Below are 26,382 nucleotides of genomic sequence, written 5' to 3' on the forward strand. Positions count from 1 at the left end.
AAAGTAAAAATAAAAATTTCAATATATTTATAAAAATAACCTAAGAGATAATAAAATAATATGTATGTATACACAATAAATGTCCTAAAGGCAGAAAATTATTCTAGTTTTTTCCATAAATTTAGACGTAAAATAACTAACTTTAGTTGTACTTTTTGTATTATTTAAGCTCACATTAAAAACATGTAAATAGACATATAATAGGAGAAGATAATAAGATAATAAGTAAGTACAAAAAGTAAATAAACTAAACATAATAAACTTTAAAATTAAAATATTCTAAAGGCAGAAATTTTTTTTTCTCCATAAATTTAGACGTAAAATAATCTAACTTTAGTCGTAATTTTTTGTATTATTTAAGCTCACATTAAAAACATGTAAATAGACATATAATAAGAGCCTAATAGATAATAAGATAATAAGTAAGTACACAAAGTAAATGTAAATCTAAACATAATAAACTTTAAAATTAAAATATTCTAAAGGCAGAAATTTTTTTTCTCCATAAATTTAGACGTAAAATAATCTAACTTTAGTCGTAATTTTTTGTATTATTTAAGCTCACATTAAAAACATGTAAATAGACATATAATAAGATAATAAGTAAGAACAAAAAACATAATAAACTTTAAAATTAAAATATTCTAAAGGCAGAATTTTTTTCTCCATAAATTTAGACGTAAAATAATCTAACTTTAGTTGTACTTTTTTGTATTATTTAAGCTCACATTAAAAACATGTAAATAGACATATAATAAGAGCCTAATAGATAATAAGATAATAAGTAAGAACAAAAAACATAATAAACTTTAAAATTAAAATATTCTAAAGGCAGAAAATTACAGTTTTTTCCCCCATAAATTTAGACGTAAAATAATCTAACTTTAGTCGTAATTTTTTGTATCATTTAAGCTCACATTAAAAAAATAATAATAAATTAATTAATTAATAAAAAAATACTTTGCGACCTTTGCGACGGTCCAGTCAATGGCGCACGACTCGGAAACCGGCAGCGAGAAGAAGATGGCGGAGGGAGGCAACGATGCGGAGCTACTGAAGGAGAAGGCGAATAAGTACTTTAAAGGTAAACTCACACACCTGTCACGTCGGTTGCTTTTTCACCAGAAGCTCACAACAGACAAACAGAGTGACCACTAAAAGAAAAACAACAACAACAACAACAACAACAAAGCTCCAGCGTGAGCCGGCGGCTAACGATTTACGCTAAGCTAACGAGCGTGCTAACCGTAAAACCCCATTCATTGGATTAGGCTAACGCTAGCTCGCTGGCTAGCTCATTAACGGTTAACCCTCATGCCGTCACGCGTGTCACAGTCGTATCCAGATTTTATACCTCTCTTTTTTTTGGGGGGGGGGTTTAACCCTCATAGCCACCTTGTGTGTATGTGTGTGTATTATTTATGTGTGTGTGTTTTTTTTTTAGATGCAACTAGAATTTTCTTGTGAGTCAGGAAACGCGTGTGAGCAGCCGGCCACCCCTAAATGTTCCCACTCTGTGTCCCTCTTTGTAGCTGTCTTTACTCTGTGGTTGCATTTTAAAAAATTAGACAGACTTGGCTCGTTTTATTTTGAAAGGGAGCTACGTTTTGCATGCAAGAGATTGTTCAGTTTTGACAGATAAGGAGGAGAATCGCTCGCTAAAGTCCAGTTGTGTGTGGTTGCCTCTCTGTAATCTGGTTGCTTGTTAGTGCAGGTACATTTCTTGCTATAATACTCCTAGAGGATTTTTTTTTTTTTTTTTTACTGACATCGTGTTATTGAGTGCACCACCCTGATGAGTCAGAGCAGATGTATGGGAAAGGTTTGCTCTTCGTCTGATGTATACTGCATTAAATATAAATAAGTAAGCAACAAGCACATGGATAGATATTTACTCATAATAACTCATAATCAATTGTGTCACCTTTAGGATAGAGATATTATATTGTCAAACTTACTGTGGCACTAAGGTGTTCCTTACTTATTGGTAATAATACATAAACTGTAAAACATCATTTATTTTATTATCTACGGGTCTTGTTTTGTATATTTTTAGTGTGTTGTGGGTTGATTTTAACTTATGTAAAGTGTCTTTGAGTATCACAAAAAACACTCTTTAAATAAAATGTATTAGTATAATTTTACGTCTATAAACGGTGTGTTATTTGTAACTGATTGTCCCTTCAAGTAGACCTTAGTGGATAGAAACAAGCATTAAAAATTCATTTCAAACACTGACATTTTACTGAGATTGATACGGTAACATGAGCCTAAATGCCCTCATAATTGTTTCAGCACTGTCATTTTATTTTGGTGTTATTGTCCAGCTGTGCTATCAGCCCAATAGGAAATGAATACAAGATATGTACAGCTTGCAGTCCGTCTGACATTTCCATAGGAACTTTGTAGAACCACCAACTTTCCAGTGAAGATGTGACGTTTGTTTTTCAGACAAAGACTATGAAAATGCAATCAAGTACTACTCAGAGGCCCTGGAGCTCAATTCATCCAATGCCATCTACTACAGCAACCGAAGCCTGGCATACCTACGCACAGAGTGCTATGGGTATGCCCTGGCTGATGCTACGAAGGCCCTGGAGATAGACAAAAACTACATTAAGGGATATTACCGCCGTGCCACCTCCAACATGGCACTGGGCAAGTTTAAGGCTGCACTTAAGGACTACGAGACGGTAAGAAATGTGGCATCTTTGGCTCTTAGTAGCTGCACACTTTGATTTTCTCAAAAGAAAGCAGTCGGTCGCCAATTCCATCTGTTGATCTGTCACCACGAGTTAGGCTCTGTTGCCTTAACAGCCTGGAATAGGGATCATCCTTTAATCCAGTCATGATGCCAGTCAGATCCAGTGTGAAGGCACTCATACCACAGCTAATTTGGTGCCTGTTGTTGTTCGTGCTGTTCTCATAATAAGCAATATAAATATACCAAGGCTGTGGCAACAAAGACCTCTAAAGCTCCGCCATTGTCATAGCAATTTATTGCACAAACTTGACTAAGCACCATGACAACAGAAAATGAGAGTTAATCCTTATGAAGCCATGAGAGGATGGAGCTAGACTTATCTATGTATTTATAGATGTGTATTGAAATGCATATGGGCATAACAGTGACTGACAGGTGTGTTAAATGTTGTCAATTCACAGTACCACTCATCCAGTATAACCCTTAATATACTTTTATTACCATTTACATCCTGTACTTGACTCTGCGTCAATTTCCCCGTGTCTGCCTTTGATGCCAGTTGATGATTAACCAGTGTGCTTAAGTCTTGTCATTTCCTTGTTCTGATGAATAGGTAGTGAGGGTTCGACCAAATGACAAGGACGCAAGGATGAAGTATCAGGAATGTAACAAGATCGTGAAACAGAAGGCTTTTGAAAGAGCCATTGCCAGCGATGAGATAAAAAAATCTGTTGTTGACTCTCTGGACATTGAAAACATGAGTAAGTCTCCTCTGTTATTGGACAAATATAAAAAAAATATATATATCTCTATTCATAATGTGCATAATGTGAATAAAACATTGTAAAACAGAAACTAATGATAAAGAAATACACTGGTGAGAACCATTTGATTCTCTACCCTACTTGAAATTAAAAGGATCTTGTTTTGCAGCGATTGAGGATGACTACGACGGCCCCAAACTCGAAGATGGGAAAGTCACATTGACGTTCATGAAGGAGATGATGGACTGGTTCAAAGACCAGAAGAAACTGCACAGAAAGTGTGCTTATCAGGTACAACATGTCCGTTCATATCAAATACAGTCACTGAAGGAAACCTGTACGTGCAATTAAACTGTTTTTCTATTTTCAGATTTTGGTGCAAGTTAAAGATGTTCTTTCGAAACTACCAAGTCTTGTTGAAATCACATTAAAAGAGGTGAGGACTTTGCTGTTATACAATGAGTGCAACAGTAGGATTGTTTTTGACAAGTCCATAATAGGACTACAGGGGTTAAAGTATAAGATGATATTTTTTCGTGGTTGCTTTCTGCAGTTTGTTGATGTTTTTAAGACTCTATTTCTCTTTTCCACAGGCAGAAAAAATAACAATTTGTGGTGACACCCATGGGCAATACTACGATCTCCTCAACATCTTCAAGTTGAACGGCTTACCCTCAGAGACCAACCCTTATGTATCCTTTCTTTTTTCCAGACAGCCACCTCAGCTTTTTAATATGTGTTCACTGCATTCGTCTTCTTTGTTTCTACTATTCTGTGTCTAAAAAGAAAACAACCAAAAGCCTCACATCCAGAACTTGTGCGTCATAATGCTTAACCACAGAATTCAGCTGTTCAACGGTGACTTTGTGGATCGCGGCTCTTTCTCTCTCGAGGTCATTCTTACCCTCTTCGGCTTCAAGCTGCTCTACCCTGACAACTTCCACTTGCTTAGGGGTGAGAGCGCTCAGCTCACATTGTGCCTGTGCATGAGTCTATTGATGCATGTCTAGTATCTGCAGATGTGTGCTCTAACATGTACGATTAATGTGTCACACTTAAGACATTGTGATTGCGAGTGTGTTGTCATAAAGTTCACAACACTGAAATTCATTTGTTTGCCTTTTTCAGCTAAAATTTTCATTTGGTTTCTTGTGATATATTAAAGACTTTGTGTTAAGGTAATAAAGTTGTTTAAATAAGATCGTTTAACCAAGATTTTTACCTGCAGGTAACCATGAGACAGACAACATGAACCAGATGTATGGATTTGAAGGGGAGGTTAAAGCCAAGTACACAGCCCAGATGTTCCAGCTGTTCAGCGAGGTCTTCCAGTGGCTGCCTCTTGCACAGTGTATCAACAGCAAAGTACTGGTAAGCAGTGGCATTGTGTGCTCACAGCAGTCACGTGGTGATGCAACTTATTTTGTTGTTGTTTACCAGGTCCTGTCTTAGATACCAAAATTCTGTTTTTAGAGAAGATTTTGGTATAGAGTAGAACTTGGAAAAGGGTTTGGTGTAGTAAAGATACAAGACTAACAAGAATTATCTTTGCATGTCTGTTTATTTGGAAAAATACATTTTAGGGGAGATAAAAATAGTAGACCCCCACAAACTCTTCATTTACAGTCAATGCGTTTTCTCTAAGAGACCTTTACCATGCACTTATGATAGATTATTCAAATTATTTTAAAATATAGTGACTGTTAGTAAAGAGGGTGTGTGGGTTTACTTTTTGTATAATGGACGAGCAGCCATCATTTACCGCAATCATTCTGATGACTTTTGTTCTTATTAATGATTTACGCAACCCTTAATAATGCTCTGGTTTGCTATATTGTACACAGTCCTAATAAGATTCTCCATCTCAGGTAATGCACGGTGGACTGTTCAGTGAAGATGGTGTCACATTGGAAGACCTCAGGAAGATTGAAAGGAACAGACAGCCTCCAGACTCAGGTAGGGTCAGACTCCAACTGCATCATCGGTATAAAACTGGCTCTAAGAAAACGATTTCTAGAAAGAAAAACGGGTACATTTCAACACCTTCCTCCGCTTTTTCACAGGTCCCATGTGTGACCTCCTCTGGTCAGATCCCCAGCCTCAGGTCAGTTCCCATCCATTCAATGCCTCATTTGGTCTATTTGGTCGGGAGTAGTCGCTGATTTTTGTTAGAGCAACATTCAGTCCACTTTTATTTTGAAGTAAGAATTAATTTATCTCTCTCTCTGTTGTACAGAATGGCCGGTCAGTCAGCAAGCGAGGAGTGAGTTGCCAGTTTGGGCCAGATGTGACAGAGCGCTTCCTGGACCAGAACAAGCTGGACTACATTGTGCGTAGTCATGAGGTCAAAGCTGAGGGCTACGAGGTCACTCACTCAGGGAAGTGCATCACCGTGTTCTCAGCACCCAACTACTGGTACGTCGCCGTGCTGGCAGGTTAAGAGTGTTTGAGTCAGCTGTTACTAAGACTGTTCATTTTAACTGTTGTGTGTTTGTATTCTGCCATCCTCCAGTGATCAGATGGGAAACAAAGGAGCTTATATCCACCTCAGGGGATCAGACCTCAAGCCAGAATTTCACCAGTTCACTGCTGTGGTCAGTATCCTGTACTCTAAATCGTTATATTTGTTAGGATTGTCATCATGTGTCGTCTCGCCCATTTGGTTGTGGTAATAATTCACTGAAAAGCTCCATTGTACAGATGTTGATCATAGGATTAGCTCTGTGCACAATGTTACAGTGACATCTACTGGAGCATCAGGTGTAAACTGGTCCTGTTCAGCCCAACTGTCTAAACTGCTTATTTATAAGTAAAATTAAGTAAAAAGTCAACCAACCAACTGGGCTGAAGACAAAAACGACTAAGATATCTACTAAAAACAAACACAGATTGGACTAGTAGTTGGTAGGGCTGCACAAATAATCAAAATATTATTTAAATTGCAATATAAACAAGTGCAATGTGTAATAAAACAGCTTTATAATAAAGTACTGTAGTTCTGGAGAGATGCTCTGGCCTACAAATGTTCTCCAGATGTAACATAAATATTATAAATATATTTTTGTTTGGTACAGACCTCAACAAATGTCACATCATCATGATTTTAATAGTTTTATTTTCAATAGCAGTGGAAGTTGGGATTTCCGAGTGAAATTTCAAGTAATTGTAATCGAAACAATCACAATAAGATCTTTCTTTTTTTTTTTTACCATATTGTGCATTTCGGTAAGTTAACTTTGCATCAGGCTATTAATGATTCATTTGGAAGCCCAGCTAGAACAGCTTTTAAAACAACTTGCTGTAGCTTGATTTAATATTTGTCTTCCTCTCATTCTTCTCCACAGCCTCATCCGAATGTCAAACCCATGGCATATGCCAACACGCTAATGCAGTTGGGGATGATGTAGAGGCCACGCAAATCTGTCTGTGACACTGACGACCTCCCATCTGACCTGAACCATCCCAGCCACCACACTCCCTCCAGTGCTCGGACATGCTCTCGTTCATGCTTAGCCTAAGGGATCCCTCTCCCCGACAAACTTCCGCTAGTTGTACGCAGAAAGCACGTGGTGTAGTTCCGATGGGAAGAGATCACTTAACACCAGCCCGGTTCAGAGCTGGGTATGTTCTTTCATGTTATCGGTTAAAACTGGAAAAAAAAAAAAAAATCTCCATTTGCATTGTCCATTTACCTGCTCATATGTTCCATCACTGGGTAAAGAAACCAACTCTTGAGAATTTCAGTCGTAAATATCGGAAATACTCGGCAGATGGGGTCAAATAGCTGGTATGTACCAAAGATCTGTAACGAAAAACGATTGTTCAGTTTTTACAAGGAGCATCTTGTGACTGAAACCTAGTATTGTACTGTTGGCCTGTGTACACAGCTTAGAGCATTGTAAACTGGGTAAAGAGCAGCGTGTCTGTCAGTGTTTCTCAAAACCATCCTATAGTATGTCCATTTTTATTTTACAGGAATACAAACAATACGAGTACATGTATAATACCAGTCCAAAAAACAAAAACAAAAAAAAAACAGAAAAAGAAAGGTTGATTGTCTCTGGGTACACTCTTAAAGGTGCTGTTTGCCATTAGTGGTGTATTTAGTTGGTTCAGTCACGTAGCTGGTAACATTTATTTTGCACTGCTTCCGCTTGAGGAAGATACTGCTGCTCTCCATGTTTTCATCCTTTACCGTTGTTGTGCCACTCACCCGGCAGCTCCCGCACAGTCTCCTCTCCAAACACTGATGGCACTCTAGTCTCCAATACGTGTTCGATTACCGGTGACTTATTAACCCCCCCCTCCCTCCTCCTCCCCAATATGTGGATTTCTTCAGTACACAATGTCCAAAATGCAATCCTGTCTTGAAACGCACAGCTGCATTGTCCAGTGGCCCTCAACTTTTTAGATAAAAGAAAATACACTGATGACGTGTATGTATATATATATACTGTATCATTTAAAGATTCCGTGTAATGTTTGGAGAAAAATATTGAATAAAAAAAAAATCCAGTCCAGTGATTTTAGAAACAAGCTGGTATCTTTATTGATGTGTGTGTCTTTCTGTGGTCGGGGACTTTAAAGCTGTAGGATGAATAAAGAAATAAATAAAGAAAATTATAACTAATTATATATAATTACGATAGAAAGAAAGAAGGGCTACTTCCTTTATTTATTTATTTATTTATTTATTTATTTATTTATAAAAGGAGGCAGTCGCATAGGTTTAACGTCACCAGCCTCAACAGCTGATCTTTTCGTCGACTAAAAAGCGCCGCGACTTGACAACACAGCACGAGTTTCACCTTGTTGTGAGCCCACTTGGACACGAAGCTCAAAGAGCCCAAACAACAACAACAACAACAACAACCACCACCGACCTGAGATGCCAAAATACTGCTCGGTGCCGAACTGTAAGAATGACTCCGGAAGCGGCAGCGACAGGAAAAGCTTCTACAAGTAAGATTGTTTTTAAATGTTTGTAATGGCTGCTCGGTTACTGCTGGATCTATTTCTTATTATTACCGTGGAGACACAGAGTCCTCTTCCATGATCAGTTAACACCGGAGAGTTATACCGACTGAGATTTTAAAAAAAATAAAAAATAAATAAAATGTTTTTCGTCTTTCTTGTTTCGACCTTTGAGATCTTTTTATTGATTGAATCGTGATTTGATTTTGACAGTTTTCCTGCTAATAAAATTCACTTTAAGATTAATTTTGTGTGTTAAATTAATTTAATTTAATAGTAAGAAGCAGTGCAGTAGGACACAATATGACCGCACTCGTAATGATTTTATTTTGAAAGTTTTACATTCAAACTAAAAACAATAATTTTTTTTTTTTTTTTACAATAAATATACAAAGTGCCTTATATGGCCAAAACCAGGATTAAAAAATAAGGCAAAATAAAGTCAGAGAAATAAAATCACACCAGAGTGAGGTAGAATTAAAAGAATAAAAGACCCTGTCAGTAAAATAAGTACCAACAATAAAGCAGATAAAACATGTATTTGTTTTATTCTACCTTTATTTAACCAGATAAGAACTAATTCTCATTTACAGTGATGATGTGTGCGAAGAGGCAGCAGCAGTTCAACAATGTAGGTTGGGAGCTAAACTTTAAAGTGCTTTAAATACGTGACCAGTAAATAAAACATTACTCACAGAGACCAGAAGAACCTGTTTACAATATAAAGCAGTGACTGAAAAGAGATGAGTCCACAGAGTCAGTCAGTTACCTGATACGCTCTGATTTTCAGCCTCGGCAGGCAGTTTTCTTTTTTATGTTTTCAGGCTTTGACTTTACTGTCAAATCACTGAAACAAGCACGTTGTAAATTGTGTTGTGGCCACTGTAATTTCTCCTACACACACACACACACACACACACAATCTGCTCTCAATCCCAGGTCATCCAATACACACATGAGCTGTGTCCAGTTAGATACGATGTGCAACTTTGCCTCTAGATGCCACTTAATCCTACACACTGGTCCTTTTAAACATTTGCCAATATTTCACTCGATGGAGCCCAGGTGTAACCAGTGTCGAACATATTGTATTCTAGGTTCCCGCTACAGGACCCGGTCCGGCTGCAGCAGTGGCTGAGGAACATGGGACGTGAGAGCTGGACTCCCTCTCGACACCAGTATATTTGCCACGAACATTTTGCCCCTTCGTGTTTCAAGGTGCGATGGGGCATCCGTTACCTGGAGAGCGATGCTGTGCCCACACTCTTCCAGGAGGCGGAGGTAAGAATCTTGCACAGTCTTACTCTGGAATATTTGGGCTGCACAATATTGCCAATTTCTATTTATGCTGAATACAGAAATCTTGAAGATGCTGCTGTACATGAACACAGATTTCCTTTTCAGGAAGTTGGATTTTGTTCTTTAACATTTGTACCATGTTAGTTTCATTTATTCCTCTCAGCAACACAAAAAATGTATTCAGGATAAAACAAATTATTGAAAATTCTTGTATTAAATATGTACTTTTCACTTGGCGCTTACACAAACAGACTTTCCATCCTTTGGCCAATTCAGATGAGACTTCTGAAGTCAGTAGGAATAATTAATAATTGTAAACACTGTCATGTTTCTTCTGATAAACACACTCTTGCTTCTTTTCCAGAAACGGAAAGCCACGGATCACAGTGAGAAGAAGCCAAAACGGCTTCGATCTGATAGTAATGAAAGTGTCGCAGTGTCGGATGACAAGCAGGCGGCTGTTGATGCTGTAGAAACGGAAAGTACGTTCCACACGGTGCACCTGTACGAGATCACTGTCGACCCATCGCAGCCCGGAGAAACCAGCCTGGTGGAGGCGACTGATGTTGGAGGATCTGACTGTTCTCTCCAGACAGACCTGAACCCGTCAGTGGACAGATTCGAAACAGGAGGAAATTTCCCTTTAACGTTATTCCAGACAGTAAATGATCTAAGTAACAGTGGCGAGAACACGGAGGTGGTAGTGATGTCCGAATGCCCTGCTGGTGAAGGGCAAGATGAGCTTGTGAATGGAATCACTGCAGCCATTTTAACTCAGGGCCACGGGCTGGTGATGAGGGACTCCACACTTGGCTGTATGGATGAGACTGTGGCCTCTCTCCGTGTTGAAGATGTGACTTGTACCACAGAAGGGTTCTCAGAAGACCACGAAGGCCATGAAACTCAAGTCATCGCCTACTTTGAGGCGATACCCAACGTTTTCCCCAGTGAAACCTCCACCCACTTCACCTTCTCCCCGGATACAGTGCTGTCGTCCGCTCTGAGCTCCAAACCCATCACATCCACTCTGCCCATCGTGTCCAAACACGTGCCACCTTCACCCACCTCCCTGGTACTTACTATGGAGAGACTGGACACAGACGAGGGAGAGGGAGACGACGGCCTATCGGAGGAGGACGGGACAGAACGGCAGGATCACCAGCTGGAGGAGCACTGGTGAGTACTGACTCTCTAACTAACATTGTCCGTATTTTCACTCAGGGAAAGATTTGAGAAAGAAGAATTGAGAAAGGCCAAAGGTGCTGATCACAAGGTTTAGAGTTAAAAATGGGACGACTTAAGTTTGCAGTCTTAAGATATAGCTTATATGCAACAAACAGCGACATTAGACCATTTAAATTACTACTAAAGAGCACTTCAGTAGTCCTGCTTTCCTATACTCTCTTTTTGTATTACAGCTTTTATAATCTCTTTCCATTCTTTACCGTAACAGCTACCATAAGAACAGCTTGAGTAAGGAGCAGCTGGAGGCGATTGTGGCTGAGCTGCAGAAGAAGGTGAAAGTGCTGCAGCAGCGACATCGCCGACACCTGGAGAAACTCCTGGGACTGGAGAACACAGTCAGCCAGCTGAGGCAAAGCAACATGCTGAATGAAGAGCGACTACAGCTGCTTGAGAGGGTGAAGTTATTTACATGAAATAAATCCAGATTTATTTAAAAGTAAAACTCCTAATTGCTATACTCAAGTTTCTTGTTCCTGTAGGTGTATTTTAATATTTAATGGTGAGATATTGAACTCTCCATTAATCTTACTACGCACCAATCAGCTCAGAGATGACAAGGGGAAGTTGTTAAACATTTGTATAATCAACTATGTGTTTTACATTTGTTCTTTTATATATTTTGCTTGTGAAAATGTCAAATGTTTACCTTTTGTTGTCTCCTCTCTCTCAGGCTTACATACAGACCAGTGCAGGAGTATCAGACGCTGGTGAGACTGTGACTATCATCTATGAAGAGAACGATGCTGCATACTTGTATACGCCACTGAACAATGCGGACGAAAAGCTGTGAGGCCCGACTGACTGCGAACCTGTTTGTCTGTCTGCTGCCCACTGTGCCATAAAGAGACGGGGCTAATACTGTTGAAAACAAAATGCTACCTAACTTTTTTTTTTTTCTCCTTTCACTTTTCTTTTAACAAAATGAGATCTGTCTATAATATGTGGCCATGTGTCTGTTGTTAGATCTACTGTGAGCTTTGCACAAATATGGATGAATAAATTGGGACAATGTTGAATGTGTTTTTTATGGGTTTCCCCCCTGTACCCCTCCCTCCCTTCAACCACTTTTTGTTTGACTTATAAAGTATTTTTGTAAGTGATAATGTACATGTCAAATTAAAAAAATAACTTCCAAATAACTTTTTGGGTTTGGGCTTCATCTCTATAGTCATTTAAGTTATTAAAAGAAACCAAAACCAATTAATTACAGTCACAGAGAGTTTGATTTAACCATTGCTGACAGTTTGACATTTTCTTTTTCAGTAGCCACAACAAAGGAAATGAGTCAGTGTTCACACCCTGTTTAGTGGCAGTGAATACATCACCGCTTGCAGGTTGGGTTCATTAAAGTTCAAAGTATTTCCAAGTAACACTCTGTATGTTGCTTCACAGTGACTGGATTTTCTGTTTGCTCAAGGGTTGTGTCAAACAATTCAGTGTTCAGTGCATTCATGTTGGTACAATAGGCTTTCTCCACCTATAGGTAATGAAAATGTGAAAGAACACAGTTCAAGTTGTACAGTTCTTGTGAATATTTTTCTCTGCAGTGAAAGTTTTATTCAGGAAATCTAATTAATCTAAAATGGAAAAGAAAAAGGCCCATAGTTGTACAGGAAGGAAGGTGATACTAATCAAATCTCAGGTTTATTAAGTTATTTGGACAACTTAAGTCAATGTTCAAGATTTTATTTTACTTCACTCAGTTAACCTGCTTCTTGGCTCGACAGTGGGTGCTATTCTGAGGATGGTGTGCTCTCCCTCTCCACTAGATGGCAGGAGAGGCGGCTTTTTCATCTGGATACTCTGAAAATGAGGGGATTTTATACAGATCAAAAAGCACAGATATACATTTAAGAAAAGACCTCCTTTCTTGAAAGTTGTACTGGCTGTTTTAAGGTATCTCCCTGAACATCAATAGGAAAAGAGGCTATCAGGTCAATCATCTTTAGCGTGTGTGAACAGACTGTCAGGAGGCAACAGTTTAAGTAAAGAGGAGCTTCTTCTGTCTTATAGATTAACATTACCATTTGCCTCTCGTAACTAAAATAGGGATTTAATACTGTTGGAATCCATTAAGATTCATTAGGTTTTGAATGGTTTGTGTAACTCATCTCTGGAATAAGACTGTTGGACAGTGATTGTTGTTGTCTTATCAGGACTAGGTTTTTACAGAATACACAAATTCACAAAAGTCATTAGTCATTGAAAAGATGAAGATGAAATTCAGCCAAAAACAGCTACAACAGAAAACAAATATCTAAAAGTGTACAGTGGGGAGTGGAATAAGATGAATGTTTCCCGTGGGCAGATAAGACTGTGGATATGCAGGTACCTAAGATGAGAGAATGGAGATTTGGTGGTAGTATTCATTTTCTCTCTGATTTTATCTACTTTTTTTTTTTTAAATCAAATATGAATGGCACATTTCCATCGTTTGACACAAAACAATTTAAGAGGTAGAAAAAGAAATAAACCCATTTTGAATATCCATGCAAATAAAATGAGAGGAAGAGTGTTGGCTTCTGATTTACACTGAAGGACATGAGCCTTTGAGTTCAAATGATCCTTAAACGGAAAGTCTTTTTTCATTCTTTCCCTTTGACAGAGGGGTCAGAGATCAGGGTCAGCTACACCTGGAAATGCTTGATAGTCACTTGATGAGATACTCAGTACCCTGAACCTCCAGCTGATGGACTGTCTCCACACACCTTCTTCTTGTATGATCTCATCAACTTCTGGCACTGAAGAAAATGTGAATCCATTCATCTATTTCTTAAACCACTTCAACAATACAAGACTGTCTTTAAATCTAAATAAAATGTTTTCTGAATAATCATAACACAATCATAACAATGGATGATACATTGTAAATCCCTGGACAGTTAGTCTAATCGCCTTGAATGCACTAATCACTGATATTTCCTTCTTTAGCTGAAAGACACTTTGAATGTTTAGCAGTAGCTTTCACAAAACTTCTCCTCATTTCCTCCTCCTCCTCCGCAATCCTGTCTATGAGCAGAGATAAAGCAGCAGGTCCTCAGCTGTCTGGCTCCCAGCTGGTCCTGGTGGTGGGTGCAGGGCTGAGGAAGGGGGAGCTGATTGTGAAGAGGAGCAGAGGGGTGGGGCAGGGAGGAGAGACGGCTGTCCTCTTGGCAATGGGTGAGCGGCAGACAGGGACATTGTGGATGGTGGCACTGGCTAGATGGTGGTATGCTTGTACCAACCTGCACAATGATTTATACATGACTATTTAGTTGTTGTTTTTTCAATAAATTAAGTGTAAAAAACCAAAAATTTTCATTGTCTTGACTCCCCTATATTCACTTATTTATCAATGTTACATCTATTAAAACACATATTCACTTTAATAGCATATATAATAATATAAAAATGTTGAATCACTAAAGCAACACCTACCTAAAAGCTACAGAAAACAATTGTGTGGGACATAAATCACTTGCACCCATTGTGTAAAGCTACAGGAAAAAGGCTTGCACATACATTTGAGTAAAGATGATCAGAGGTTAAGTGTATTTGAAACACACATTGGTAATATAAGCATAGTTTTTATGTTTAAAGTCTGTTTAACCTGGATACACAAGGCCTGTAACAAACAGTTTGTATACATTTACAACATGTACAGATTATGACTGCTGCAGCATCGGTGCTCACCTGTGGCGTGTTGCTGCCAGTGTTTCTCAGGTCATCCAGGTCAGTCATCCCCAGCTTCCACCTCTGCCACTTCTTCTTTATCTCTGCCTGCACCTGCAAGAAAAGGATGAGTTACAGTGAGAGAAGGCAGAGAGAAGAGAGTAGCGTTATAATAATTAGTAAATGTATCAACAGGGGATCCATGAGAACTTCAACACATGTAGGAAGAGGCTAGACATTATTACAGCACTGTTATTATTTTCTAAATGTGAATAACCAGTAACATAAAACATCTCAGTTAGTGGTGAAATGAGTCCATAAGTTCATCAGAAAACGTACATATATCAAGGCAAAAGGTCTCTTTAAAATGCAAACATGTTAAAGCATCAAGACGCCTTTAAACTAAGAGAAATGTGCGCTGAGTTGCTAAAAAAATACAAAACATTTTCTATAGTTGTGTCACTTCTGTAGAACACATTTATAAGTTCTATCAAATCTTAAAAGTCATTCTTCAACTTTAATCTCATTTATTTGTTTCTCCATAAGATCTCAATGATTAATGATTATATGGAGGTCTCAGCTTGGATTTACTACATCAGTGCTACGTCTGAGGGCTACACTTAACTGGCAAATGTCAGATTTGTTGGTCTTAAATCCTTATACATAATACACAGATTTTAATGCCATTTTTCTAATGGCTACATTTGGTAGCTTTCAAGTGTTATTATTGCTCACATACTGTAGCATTGGGAGAATCATTATCCATGTCCTGCATGGACACACTCCTACAATTTATCTGTTGGACTCTAAGACCATGAGAGGCACCAAATGTCCCTCATTTACCTTTGTTATTTCACAGGTATTTTATGTCAAGCCTCTGTGCTCCTGCTGCACAGTGCCTGCATGTTTACACTCACTTAGTGCACGCACACACACACACACACCCTCACACAGACATAACACTTACCTCGTTGTTGACAAAACAGTAGAGGATGGCTACAAGTAAACCCTGTGAAGAGGGGAAATGACTCAAACAAAGCCTACAAATACCATGAAATGTGGTTTGTGATGTTGCTTTTATCCAGAAAAAGAATTCTGGGTGCAGATATCTTTAGCCCAGGTGGGTATACAATGTCCTGACTGTACCTGAAACGAGTTGAGGAAGAGCTGTAAAAAGAGATTGATGTTACGGAGAACGCCATCCGTGTGCTCCTCTGTCAACACTGCAAAGACCACTTCATGGATCCCCAGTAGAGGGATTAGGGTCAAGGTGGATTTAGCCAGTCTGGAGAGAAAGACACAAAACAGAATACTACTATAGATGTAAAAAATACATAAATACAGTGATGGAGGGTTGCCTTTAGATCTGGTATCTATTCTGTGTTTTGGTCAAAGACACTTCAGCAGCGTAGAAGCTCTGCTTTGTTAAGGACAATCTCCCTACACAAACCCAGCTGCTCACAAGCTCTGACCAGGGATGAACTAGAAAAGTAAATGCTTTACTTTCCTCCAACAGAGCATTGTGGGAGATAGTAACTCTGCCTGATGGAAATTATTCTAGTAACTCCGTGTGTGTCTTCTGATGGTTGCTGGCTTTATATGTTTAGTGTATATTTTACGTATTCATGTTTAAATGTACTGCATGTGTTGTGTTGTCTTTATAATAGCTGTAGGTGAGCTTCCCCTTGAAGGGACAGTGAAGTAGAGTGAAGTAATATAGCCCAGATTTCCCCTGCCCGCAAAATGCCATATGAACTGAAATAATTTAACCATTAGCATTAAATACTTTCTTGCCCACTGAAAATACCATTTTCCTTGAGTGGGGTGATGTGTTTGTAGGGGAGTTTACAACACTCATGTCTAGGGGTCTTACCTGAATTTGTAGTCGGTGTATCTCATCTGATGGGCTTTCAGTTTGGATATAAGAATATGGATAATGCGGATAAAGATGAAGAAGTTTATCTGAAGAGATAAAATAAGGAAAATGATCATGAGCATTGTTAAGTGAAAGTCTACAGCTCATAATGGTGATCTATAAACAGTCCAGGCTGGAAACTACTACGAGTGAATTTTAATCACTGACTAACAAAGTCTAATGTAACCACATTTCCTTTCATATGTGTGTGTGTTGTTTGTGTGTATGTGCGTTCACGGTTGAATAATTTGAATGACACAAGAAGAGCTGCAGGTCGTGTACATGTACTGTATATGTGTGGTATCTGCACCATGACAGCTAGCAACCCCCAACACTTCCTGAAGACTGCGAGCAGGCATGATGTGAGAAAGGAAGTCAACACAATGTAAATAGGATGATAAACATCACATAGGGACACGATGTACAGATCACATGAACAGCAGCCAACCTGGAGCTCACGTGTTTCTGTTCTGTGTTGTCTCCATTGATATCGATCGGAGAGTTTAATAGGCTCTGAAACATCCTGGAACTGCCATTTACACTGAGTGTTTCTATTTCTATGTGAATGCCTGTGTGTACGTTACCAGAATGGCGAGCAGGATGGGAGTACGGATTATGAACCAATACACCCTGTTCTCATTTATCTCCCAACACCTACAAGCACAAACACATCGAAAAGTAAGCAATGATACACAATAAGGTATCCTGAAAAACAAATATACCGGATGAAATGAAGAAGGAAAAGACACAGATGACGTGGTTTTCTTACGTTTTTAAAAGAGTAAAATCGAATTCACATCTGTGGAACAAGTGCGATGGACACTGTTGGCACAAAATGTATTGAAGAAGTAAAAATAAGTGACTTACCTTGTGTTTTCAAACAGGTAACGTACAATAATCCAAGGAACCACAAATAACACTGGGGTGCCTGACACAAAACAGACATACATATGTAAGTACAGAGAAAGTTCACAATACAGCATCATACCAATTTAATCAATTTATATATATATATTTATAATTATACATGCTGATTCATGATTCTTTTTTTCGTTTCTTTTCTATTTCAGCTGTGTTGTGTGTGACTATTTCTGTATAATTGTGTGTGTGTGTGTGTGTGTGTGTGTGTGTGTTGTGTGTGTGTGTGTGTGTGTACCCCAGCCTATGAGGAGGTATCCACAGAAGTAGCAGCTGTCAGAGAATACCACCAGCAGGTTGTGTAGGTACAGGCCTTCCACCAACAGCCAGTAGTAGTTGGCTCCCACACAGTACTGCATCAGCACCTGAGCCACGTGGCAGCCAGACAATGTCTATTGTTTGTGTGTGTGTGTAGAGGAAGACATAATAAGGTTGTGAGAGGTTATAAGTAACACACTTTTTGTTTGTTAATGCTCTGCTTGAGATCAACCATTTGTAAATCTTAGTAAAGTTTCTGTGACTTTACCAGGTCAAAACTGAAATTTCAAGTCAAGCCTTTAGGGAGTCAAGTAAATAAATCGAGTGAAGCCCGAGTTTCTTTTTGATAAAAGTCTGACTTGAATTCACAATTTTGATATTAACTATGACTTTCTGAATTAGTGTCAGTATAATTATTTGACAAACTTGGAATGTAAAGTTAGCTAGAATCTTAATAATCACTTAGTATTATCAGACTATCAGCCGACTTGCACAACTGATGATCCCTCTCTCTTTATTCTGTGTGCGTGTGTCCCAACCTGATTACTGAATACTGTAGAGAGAACCCTGTTGATCTCAGGAGTGTCTCTGCTCAGAAGAGCATCTCTGGTCAGGATGGAAACAGCTCGCAGAATGAACGATGCAAACAGGTTGCTGTGGATGTAGTTTCTGGTACAGTGCAACTTCCTGCAGATATCACACATGCCACAGTTATGTTAAGCATATCAGAAGAATGTTTGAAATATGTGACACACAGTGGGTGACATTTTAACACGCCCTTTCTTTTATTTGATTATGGGGGTCAGTGAAAAATAGTAGATAGTAGATTAAAAATCATTTTCTAAATAAATTTACAACATGTAAACAGTACAACTAAAGACCCCAAAACAGGCAAAATAATTAGAAAATCCCAACGCAGAAAACAGACTGTAGAGGTGTGGGCTCACCTGAAGAAGAGCAGAATAATCAGAGCCAGAGAAAGACTGGCCAGACTAACACAGTAACCCACTGTGTACATGACTCTGAAGTGGGCTAAGATCATCATCTGTTTCTCCTGTGCAAAATGCAACCAAAATGCAAGAGTGAGTTATATTGTAATGTTAAGTTGATTTTGTTTTATGTTTCCCTCCCTTCTCAATAGTGTGTGTGTGTGTGTGTGTGTGTGTGTGTGTGTGTGTGTGTGTGTGTGTACCTGAGCTGCCTGTTTGCTGGTGTCCTCGTTACACTGAGAATGGTCCCTCCAGGTGCGGCTGGAGTTACTGGTGGTCCACTGACCATTAGGACCACACTCCCGCAACACAAAGCCATTACGCACTACACAAACACACAGCAGAGGCAGCAGAGGCTGAAACACACATCCTTGGTCACATACAATAGTGCGCACAAAGTGAGAATATTGTGCGTGTAGGGGCATTCCTACCTTGGTTGTACCAGGGCAGGTACCAGGGGCATGGCACCTTGACTGTAGAGTTTGGTTTTCCATCTGACCAGCAAGCGTACATGTCAAATGTACGACCACAAAACACTCCTGAGGAGAGTAGAGGAGGGGAGAGGAGGGGGCACAGAGTCTGTACACATTCATTATACATTAGAGACAACAAGGGTGTAATCATGTAATCAGAGTTTTTAAAATGTAGTTAAAGTGTTCAAAATTACATTGAATACAATACAGTGAATGTGTATTATACAGAGTGGGTGTGGGTGATTGTTTTCATTTATTAAAAAATAGTATACACACTATATAACAATGGACTATATATAGTGCCTTTCTAATCTTCCCGGCACGCTACATGTCACATTCACCCACACAAACACATTGATACACTGATGGCAGAGGCTGCGATGCACGGTGCCAACAGCTCATCCAAAACTCACACACACTCACACTGCATTGAGAGCAATATGGGGTCCAGTATTTTGCCCAAAGACACAATTTAATATGCCGAGGAAGGAGCCAGGGATCGAACCGCAAACCTTCTGATTAAAGATCGATCCACCTCCCGAACCACAGCCTCTCCCACGTGCATGTTTGTTTGTGTTACCTTTGGGTGTTGGTTCTGTACTCATCCGGAGCAGACATTCATTCCTGTAGCGGTTCCATTCCTCCACCATATCTTTCATTGTCCTCCCCGACACACACTGCACACACACACACACACACACACACACACACACACACACACACAACCAAACAAACTTGAAGTTAATATCAGTCAACACTTTATTTGGATTTATTGGAATTTGCACTTTGATTATTGATGATTTGTCAGTAAAATGTCACTCTCTGACACATACCAGAGTCCTGTAGAGGAGGAAGATGATAAGGAATGTGTCAGAGGCCTTCATCTCTCAGAGGTGTGCCACGGTGGCTGCTGGGAGATCATCTCAGAGCTTTGGAAGACACCAAAGGGTCACTAAGAGATCATCAGGAGGTCATCAGAGACAAAGTAGAGAAAAAGGTTGCATAATCATCATCATCAATCATCAATCATTCATCAGTCCCTCTTCCACTCGTTACCATAACACCAGGGAATACAGATAACAGTTTGAGCTAAGTTAAGATTTTAAAATCAGCCATTTAATATTTAGTTTACATCCCATAAATGTTGTTTGAGAAAGTACATAAGGAATACATAAAACCACAACTGATAATTCAATTACTCGCTCAATACAAACTGCTGGATTGAATTCTGGGCTAGGAAGCCGTAGAAGGCTGTAAATGTAATTATTAAGGAATTAAAACCACAAATTTGTTCACTGCAAAAACAGTCTCACAAGTAATCTTAGCGTCAATTATCAGAGATAATTATATAATGATTTAATGAACTCAACATTACTTAAACTGTCCTCTTATGATTGTTGGATATAAGTGCTTTTTAGTGCTTGTGGTGTGGAAATCAGGAATAAGGCAATCTCTGCCAAAAACTGACCCAATGAGATCATAGCTCATTATTCAACTGTAAATGTGTGTGGAGGATTGTCTATCTGTATCTCAATCTGTAGATGTTTGCTGAGTTTCGTGAATAAGCAACATCACTTGTAACTGTGTTTTACACTTTAAGGTTGCAGTTCATGACATTGCTGTACTGAAAAGACTTCCTCTCTGTGTATCTTGTGAGTCTGATTAGTCTGTGAACTTCCCAGCCCTCAAAGCACATAGAGGAAGGAACATGAAAGACTGCGGAGTAATCCTGTCTCTAATCCTGTCAGTACTGGTGGGTCGCTAATGTAACTGACCAGGAAGTTTGTGGGCTGGCATGTGACAAGTTAAGTCTGCAGTGGCGAGAGGAAGGAGAGGATGGAGCACCAGAGAAGAAGAAAATTAGAAAGGAAAAAGACTTCATTACTCAAAAAAGAGGATTCAGGAGATAAAAGAGTGTGAGATGTAAGATATTAACAGATCAATAATGGATTAATCTTAATCATAGCAAGCCTTAAACAATGAGTCACTGAATCATGTAATGAATTATGTCGTATGTCTTGCTAAGCAAATATTCTCATTCTAGTGTACAAACAGAGACGACACAGGGGATTGGTGATGTCTGACAGACATTAAAGATCATATTTTGACAACTTGGAGCAGTGTTGTGTCTCGTAACTGTACTGAAAACGTCTCACTAACTTTGAACATTGTTATAGCCAGTTTGGAAATGAACTGCAGGTCCTAACTTCTTAAGGGAAAACACACATTATTATTTTGTTATCAGTTGTCATGGATTCAGAGCTTACCTCTCAGCAAGTGTTTTCACATGTTCAAAAATGTTTAAAAAATCTCAATGTAAAGTTAGATTTTTCTAAATATTTTTTAGAAAACGGAAACTGTGTGTGAAGACTTTATACTGCATGCAAATACCTTATTTCTGAAAAGAGATAAAAATACCTTTCTTTTTAAAATAAAAATATTATTTTTGTGAATGTATCATCTAATTATCTGGTGTGGAATGAACTGGAAAGTGCACATTAACAACCAAGCAATTTGTAAGACAGTGTGCAATCACTACACCTCAACGTTTGACATTTGTAGCAATAGGTTGACTGAGACAGGCAGAAAAGAAAAGGGAGAGGGGTGCAGAGCGGTAAATGAGTAGCGAGAAGAGCGGCTGGTCTGCCAGCTGGCAGATAAGAACAGTACAGTGAACCACATTACAGTGTATTCTGCAGTTCTGCCTAGAGCACTATGTACAGTACCAGGAACACAAACTCATATAGAAAGAAGGATTTCATAAAGAAGGCAGATGCAATAAACTACTGTGTCTTGTGTGATTCAAAGCCACAATATTTTATTCAAAGTTCCACATGAATTTCCTTCCCTCTCTTTGTATGAGCGCTTCACTTTTAAAAGTAGTAATGCTTTTATTTGAGTTTCTCCCATGTGTGAGTAGGGGGGTGATTCAGTACTCTATACCGGCATGGACAGCCAAGAATCTAATAATAATACAGAGCATGAGAACTGATTCTGCAAGTCAATAATAGTGTCTAACATGACCCAATAAAACAGTTTTAAGTTATAAAAAGAGAAGCATGTGACAGTATTATTCAGATTCAATATTTCTGCACTGACATGTATATTATTATTATGCAAAAAAGTTCATTATATATGAAGCGCTAACTCATAAAAGAGACATGGTGGGAGAGAGAGAGAGAGAGAGAGAGAGAGAGAGAGAGAGAAGTCCTAAAGTGTCAATTAAGATTATATATTATATTCTATAATCCATGAGGAAGAGCAGAAGCAGCAGATTGGATTTTCTCTGCACTACACCCACGACTGTGTCGCTGACCTGTGTGCAGTTGTTGCAAAATGTTTCTGAAACTCAACTCTGAACATACTGCTGTCTTCATGGAGACTTGTGGCGATAATCAGCCCTTTCCACAGAATGAGCTTCTTCCCATATGTTAATGAGGTCAAAACAATTTCCTTTTAAATGAGACAACGCCTACTACAGCAGCCAACAATGTAAAAATAAGGTGGGGAGGGGATGTGTGTCACAGGAGGAGAAAGGAAATAGTGATTGTTGAAGGACAGCACAATTTTCACTTGTCTGATGATAAACTGATCAAAAATGATTCACTTGACTGACAGAGTGAACAACATGGGTGATATTTTAGAAACCAGTGAACACAGACTAGATATCACAGCCAGACTGTGGTGACAAGGAGACATCCTTTGTGTGGCCTTTTAGTAGAACACATATCCATGCCTTGGTCAAATAGGCTTATCTATAATGTGTCGTATAGACGTATACGTCCAGCAGCAACAACTGTAGTTTGAAATAAAGACAAGCGCAATCGGGGAGCAGCAACAGCCACCACGGTTTAAGAGAAAGGCACCAGCTATAGAAACCAACCAACCAAAAGAAAAGAACATCACAGAGATGCTCCCAGTGTTTGAATGATCTGAAATCAGGGAGAGCCACATCCCCACACCCGCAACGTTGAGAACATTTGCTTTCTACGCCAACGTCTGCATGGAAATACTACAAGTTTTTGAGGCACGACCCCGATCGTGCCTCCAGCTGTTCCTTGTGTTTCCCCAGTGTTTTCCCTGTTCTTCCCCTCTGTCTCCTCTTTCCCTGTTTGTCTGTGTGTATGTGTTGTGGCTGTGGCTTCCTCTCCAGGCACCTGGTTCATCTCTCAACTGTTCACAATCTGCTCATCAGTGATCAGACACTTATTCATTTAGTTTATTTAGCTGTATTTTTGCAGGGTCTCAGAAATGGGTGAATTCTGCTTGAGTGTTATTAATCCATCTTAAAAAATATTTCATAGTGCTGGTAATTCAGTTAAAGGGACATGTATGCACAGAACAGAACAGGTGCACACACACACACACACACACACACACACACACACACACACACACACACACACAAATACACACTTGAAAGTGTTTCAGACATGACAGGAGTCAGTTTAGGCTGCATACACAAATATATAGACATACAGTATACACACACACACACACACACACACACACACACACACACACACACACACACACATTTAGCCCAATTAGTCTGGATGAACTTTATGCCAACATGAAGTTTATGTAACAATAGTTGCAGGATGGTTGTATGTATGTGTGTGTGTGTGTGTGTGTGTGTGTGTGTGTGTGTGTGTGTGTGTGTGTTGTAACCAGCTTTCCCAGACACTTAAGCCATGCCTGTGTTTCACCACACCACAGAGCTGAATGTGATAATTCACAACAGTTGTATAGCTCTGTAATTAGCACCCACTTTACACTGATGCTGTGGCTTTCTTGTTTGTTTTTCACTCTCTCTTTTTGCTTTCTTGTTCTTTTTCTTTAAGTCTACACCCACAGTTTCCCTTGGGTGAAACTACAACAAATACATAAAAATATACAAAATAAAGTCAAATTTAGTGATGGATGGAATAGTAATAAGAGCACATGGTGATGGTAACATACCTTTATTTATTAATTGATTATTAAAATGGTCATTAAGTGTTTTTTTCCCTTTCTAATTCCCCATCCCTCAATTGGAAGTAAGAGGTTCAGGGCTCAGTGTATTACTCAGTCTCAACTGTGAGTCCAACATCACAGTGAAAGAGAAGTTTAAAGGGTATGTTGTTATATCATTATCCTCTAAAAATAAGCCGTGTTGTCAGTAGAGGTTTTGTTTACTTGTTAACATTTGTTTGAGTCTTTGTCTTTTGGTTATTGTCACTTCCATGCAATCTGCCGGGCAATTACCATGCTTACATAACCAGCACCGACCACCATTATCATGCTATAACAAACAATTACAATGAACGATTCCCAATTAATTCCGACAGAAATAAACATACCAAACGCTGCAAAAGTCTGCACAATGATCAGTTAAACAAAACACAATGCAAAGGCCGAGTGATGAGAACGTAACAGGAAAAGAAGAAACGTGGATCTCACCTCTGGAAATGTCATATTTTTCAAGTCTGCAACCAACCCCAGCTGTGCAGGACGGGAAATAGACACGTCCGGGTCTCTCAACTGTTGTACCGAAGGAAATCACATAATGCGATCATTGAACACACACTCTCTCTCTCTCTCTCTCTCTCTCTCTCTGTCTCTCTCCCCCTCTCTCTCCCTTCTCTCTCTCTTTCAATTTAATTGGCTTTATTGGCATGACGTTTTAAATCAAATATGTTGAGCAAAAGCAAATAGTCTGGCATAGAATATAAACATTACTTAAACAATTCAATGACATAAATACTAAAAATACAGTGAAATAAAAGAAAAGGCTCCTTTTTTCTAAAGGATGGTGTTTAGGTTTCCCAAAGCACTTATCCTAAATGAGTGGGCTAAGTACTGCTGAGGCCAAAGATCACATCTAAGCAGCATTTGCCTGAGGTTATGAATAAACCTGGATTTAGACCTGGGATATTTATTGCACGTTAGAAAAGAAAGGAAACAGAGGGCCAGTTGCTTCCCAGAGCTTTGAGAACTCCAACATACATATGGGCAGAAATGAGAGTCATGATAATAACTGATTGTGGCCATTGTGTTTAGAAGGCTTAAGAAATAAACTGTGAGATGAAAAATTAATGACAAGTCATTTTCTGGATTAAAATAATTTGATTACATGTCAGAAAGTGCGTACACATGGTGAATATAGACCATCATGTGGCCTAATTTAGCTAGATGTTCTGAGTCTCAATGCCCTTTTTAAGTCCACATTCAAGAAGTGACCAGAAACCAGCTAAATCCCACAGATTCAGGGTTGATACATTGAGAAGGAGTTACTCTTACAGATTGAATATATTCTGTTTAATGTGCAGTTATTAATTCAATTCAATTCAATTTTATTTGTATAGCGCCGATTCATAACAGAAGTTATCTCAGGACACTTTTCAAATGTAGCAGGTCTAGACAAAACTCTGTATAGCATTATTTACAGAGACCCAACAGTACCACCATGAGCAAGAACTTGGTCGACGGGGGCAAGGAAAAACTGTCTTTTTAAAAGGCAGAAACCTAGGACAGACCCTTCGGCTCGAGGTGGGTGGTCGTCTGCCTTAATTTTGACTTAGACTTTACAATATGTGTCTGATTTGTTACAAACATCAAACCGAACGTATTTCTATTGTTCTGTTGTTTATGACGTTTGTCTGTTTTTTAAATAAATCAGATTATTGTCATGTCAATGCTATCTATCAGCCAATTTGTGAGGAATGAGAACCTGTTGTTGGTGCATTGTTGTGTAAAATCAAGTTACATCTACAGTAGTTGTATGTTGTTACAGACCCCATCACTTCTGTAGCAACATCTTCACACCAGAAAACAGATCAAAAAAACTTTCTCTGAACGACTATCTTTGACAACTTCAGGATAAACATGGGTCAGTCACACCCTGTTCCTGTCAATACACTCCAACCAGAGCTGAAGATGAGATGTTCAAGTGTTTTTATATGAAGTGGACTCTAAGGGTGTGTCCCAGTTCCATAGACCAATGTACAGTGTGGACATAGTGTCTCTTAATTTACATTATCAGTACTCACTGCTATTATTATTACACTTGTGTCTGTCACATACTGTAGCATACATTTACTTCTATCTATATTATCATATATTGTATTACTTATCTACATACTTAGACTCTTATAATATTTCTATTTTATATGTATATACCTATATATACATGTTACATATACATATGTTC

The 26,382-nt window shown here is 38.9% G+C and overlaps 3 protein-coding genes across 4 annotated transcripts; 2 read left to right on the top strand and 1 right to left on the bottom strand.

Moving 5' to 3' along the window:
* Nucleotides 1-974: 974 nt before the first annotated feature.
* Nucleotides 975-8,004, top strand: ppp5c (protein phosphatase 5, catalytic subunit). The gene is made up of 13 exons (XM_051397704.1): nt 975-1,084; nt 2,452-2,693; nt 3,318-3,465; nt 3,638-3,759; nt 3,839-3,904; nt 4,062-4,160; nt 4,317-4,422; nt 4,697-4,839; nt 5,337-5,424; nt 5,532-5,572; nt 5,705-5,883; nt 5,981-6,062; nt 6,813-8,004. Exons 1-13 carry the CDS (start codon nt 988-990, stop codon nt 6,873-6,875), a joined length of 1,476 nt encoding a protein of 491 aa, XP_051253664.1. The 5' UTR covers nt 975-987; the 3' UTR covers nt 6,876-8,004.
* Nucleotides 8,005-8,220: 216 nt separating this feature from the next.
* LOC127362237 (THAP domain-containing protein 5) lies at nt 8,221-12,125 on the top strand. Its single transcript, XM_051397705.1, has 5 exons — nt 8,221-8,430; nt 9,540-9,723; nt 10,106-10,917; nt 11,195-11,381; nt 11,657-12,125. The coding sequence occupies exons 1-5, from the start codon at nt 8,357-8,359 to the stop codon at nt 11,774-11,776; spliced, it is 1,377 nt and encodes a 458-aa protein (XP_051253665.1). The 5' UTR covers nt 8,221-8,356; the 3' UTR covers nt 11,777-12,125.
* A 478-nt stretch (nt 12,126-12,603) lies between these two features.
* On the bottom strand, nt 12,604-24,714 carry gipr (gastric inhibitory polypeptide receptor). 2 transcript variants are annotated; one of them, XM_051397703.1, is made up of 15 exons: nt 24,633-24,714; nt 20,024-20,119; nt 19,771-19,867; nt 19,149-19,256; nt 18,921-19,042; nt 18,676-18,782; nt 18,268-18,415; nt 17,709-17,862; nt 17,420-17,480; nt 17,137-17,206; nt 16,511-16,599; nt 15,784-15,922; nt 15,605-15,646; nt 14,659-14,751; nt 12,604-14,210 (listed from the first exon to the last, which is right to left on the bottom strand). In XM_051397703.1, the coding sequence occupies exons 2-15, from the start codon at nt 20,072-20,074 to the stop codon at nt 13,938-13,940; spliced, it is 1,554 nt and encodes a 517-aa protein (XP_051253663.1). In that variant the 5' UTR covers nt 20,075-20,119; nt 24,633-24,714; the 3' UTR covers nt 12,604-13,937. The 2 variants fall into 2 exon arrangements, with proteins under 2 accessions (XP_051253663.1, XP_051253662.1); XM_051397702.1 differs by having other exon boundaries at nt 20,024-20,142.
* Between the last annotated feature and the right edge of the window lie 1,668 nt (nt 24,715-26,382).

The sequence above is a fragment of the Dicentrarchus labrax genome, unplaced genomic scaffold, assembly GCF_905237075.1.
Source record: "Dicentrarchus labrax unplaced genomic scaffold, dlabrax2021, whole genome shotgun sequence".
Lineage (NCBI taxonomy): Eukaryota > Metazoa > Chordata > Actinopteri > Moronidae > Dicentrarchus > Dicentrarchus labrax.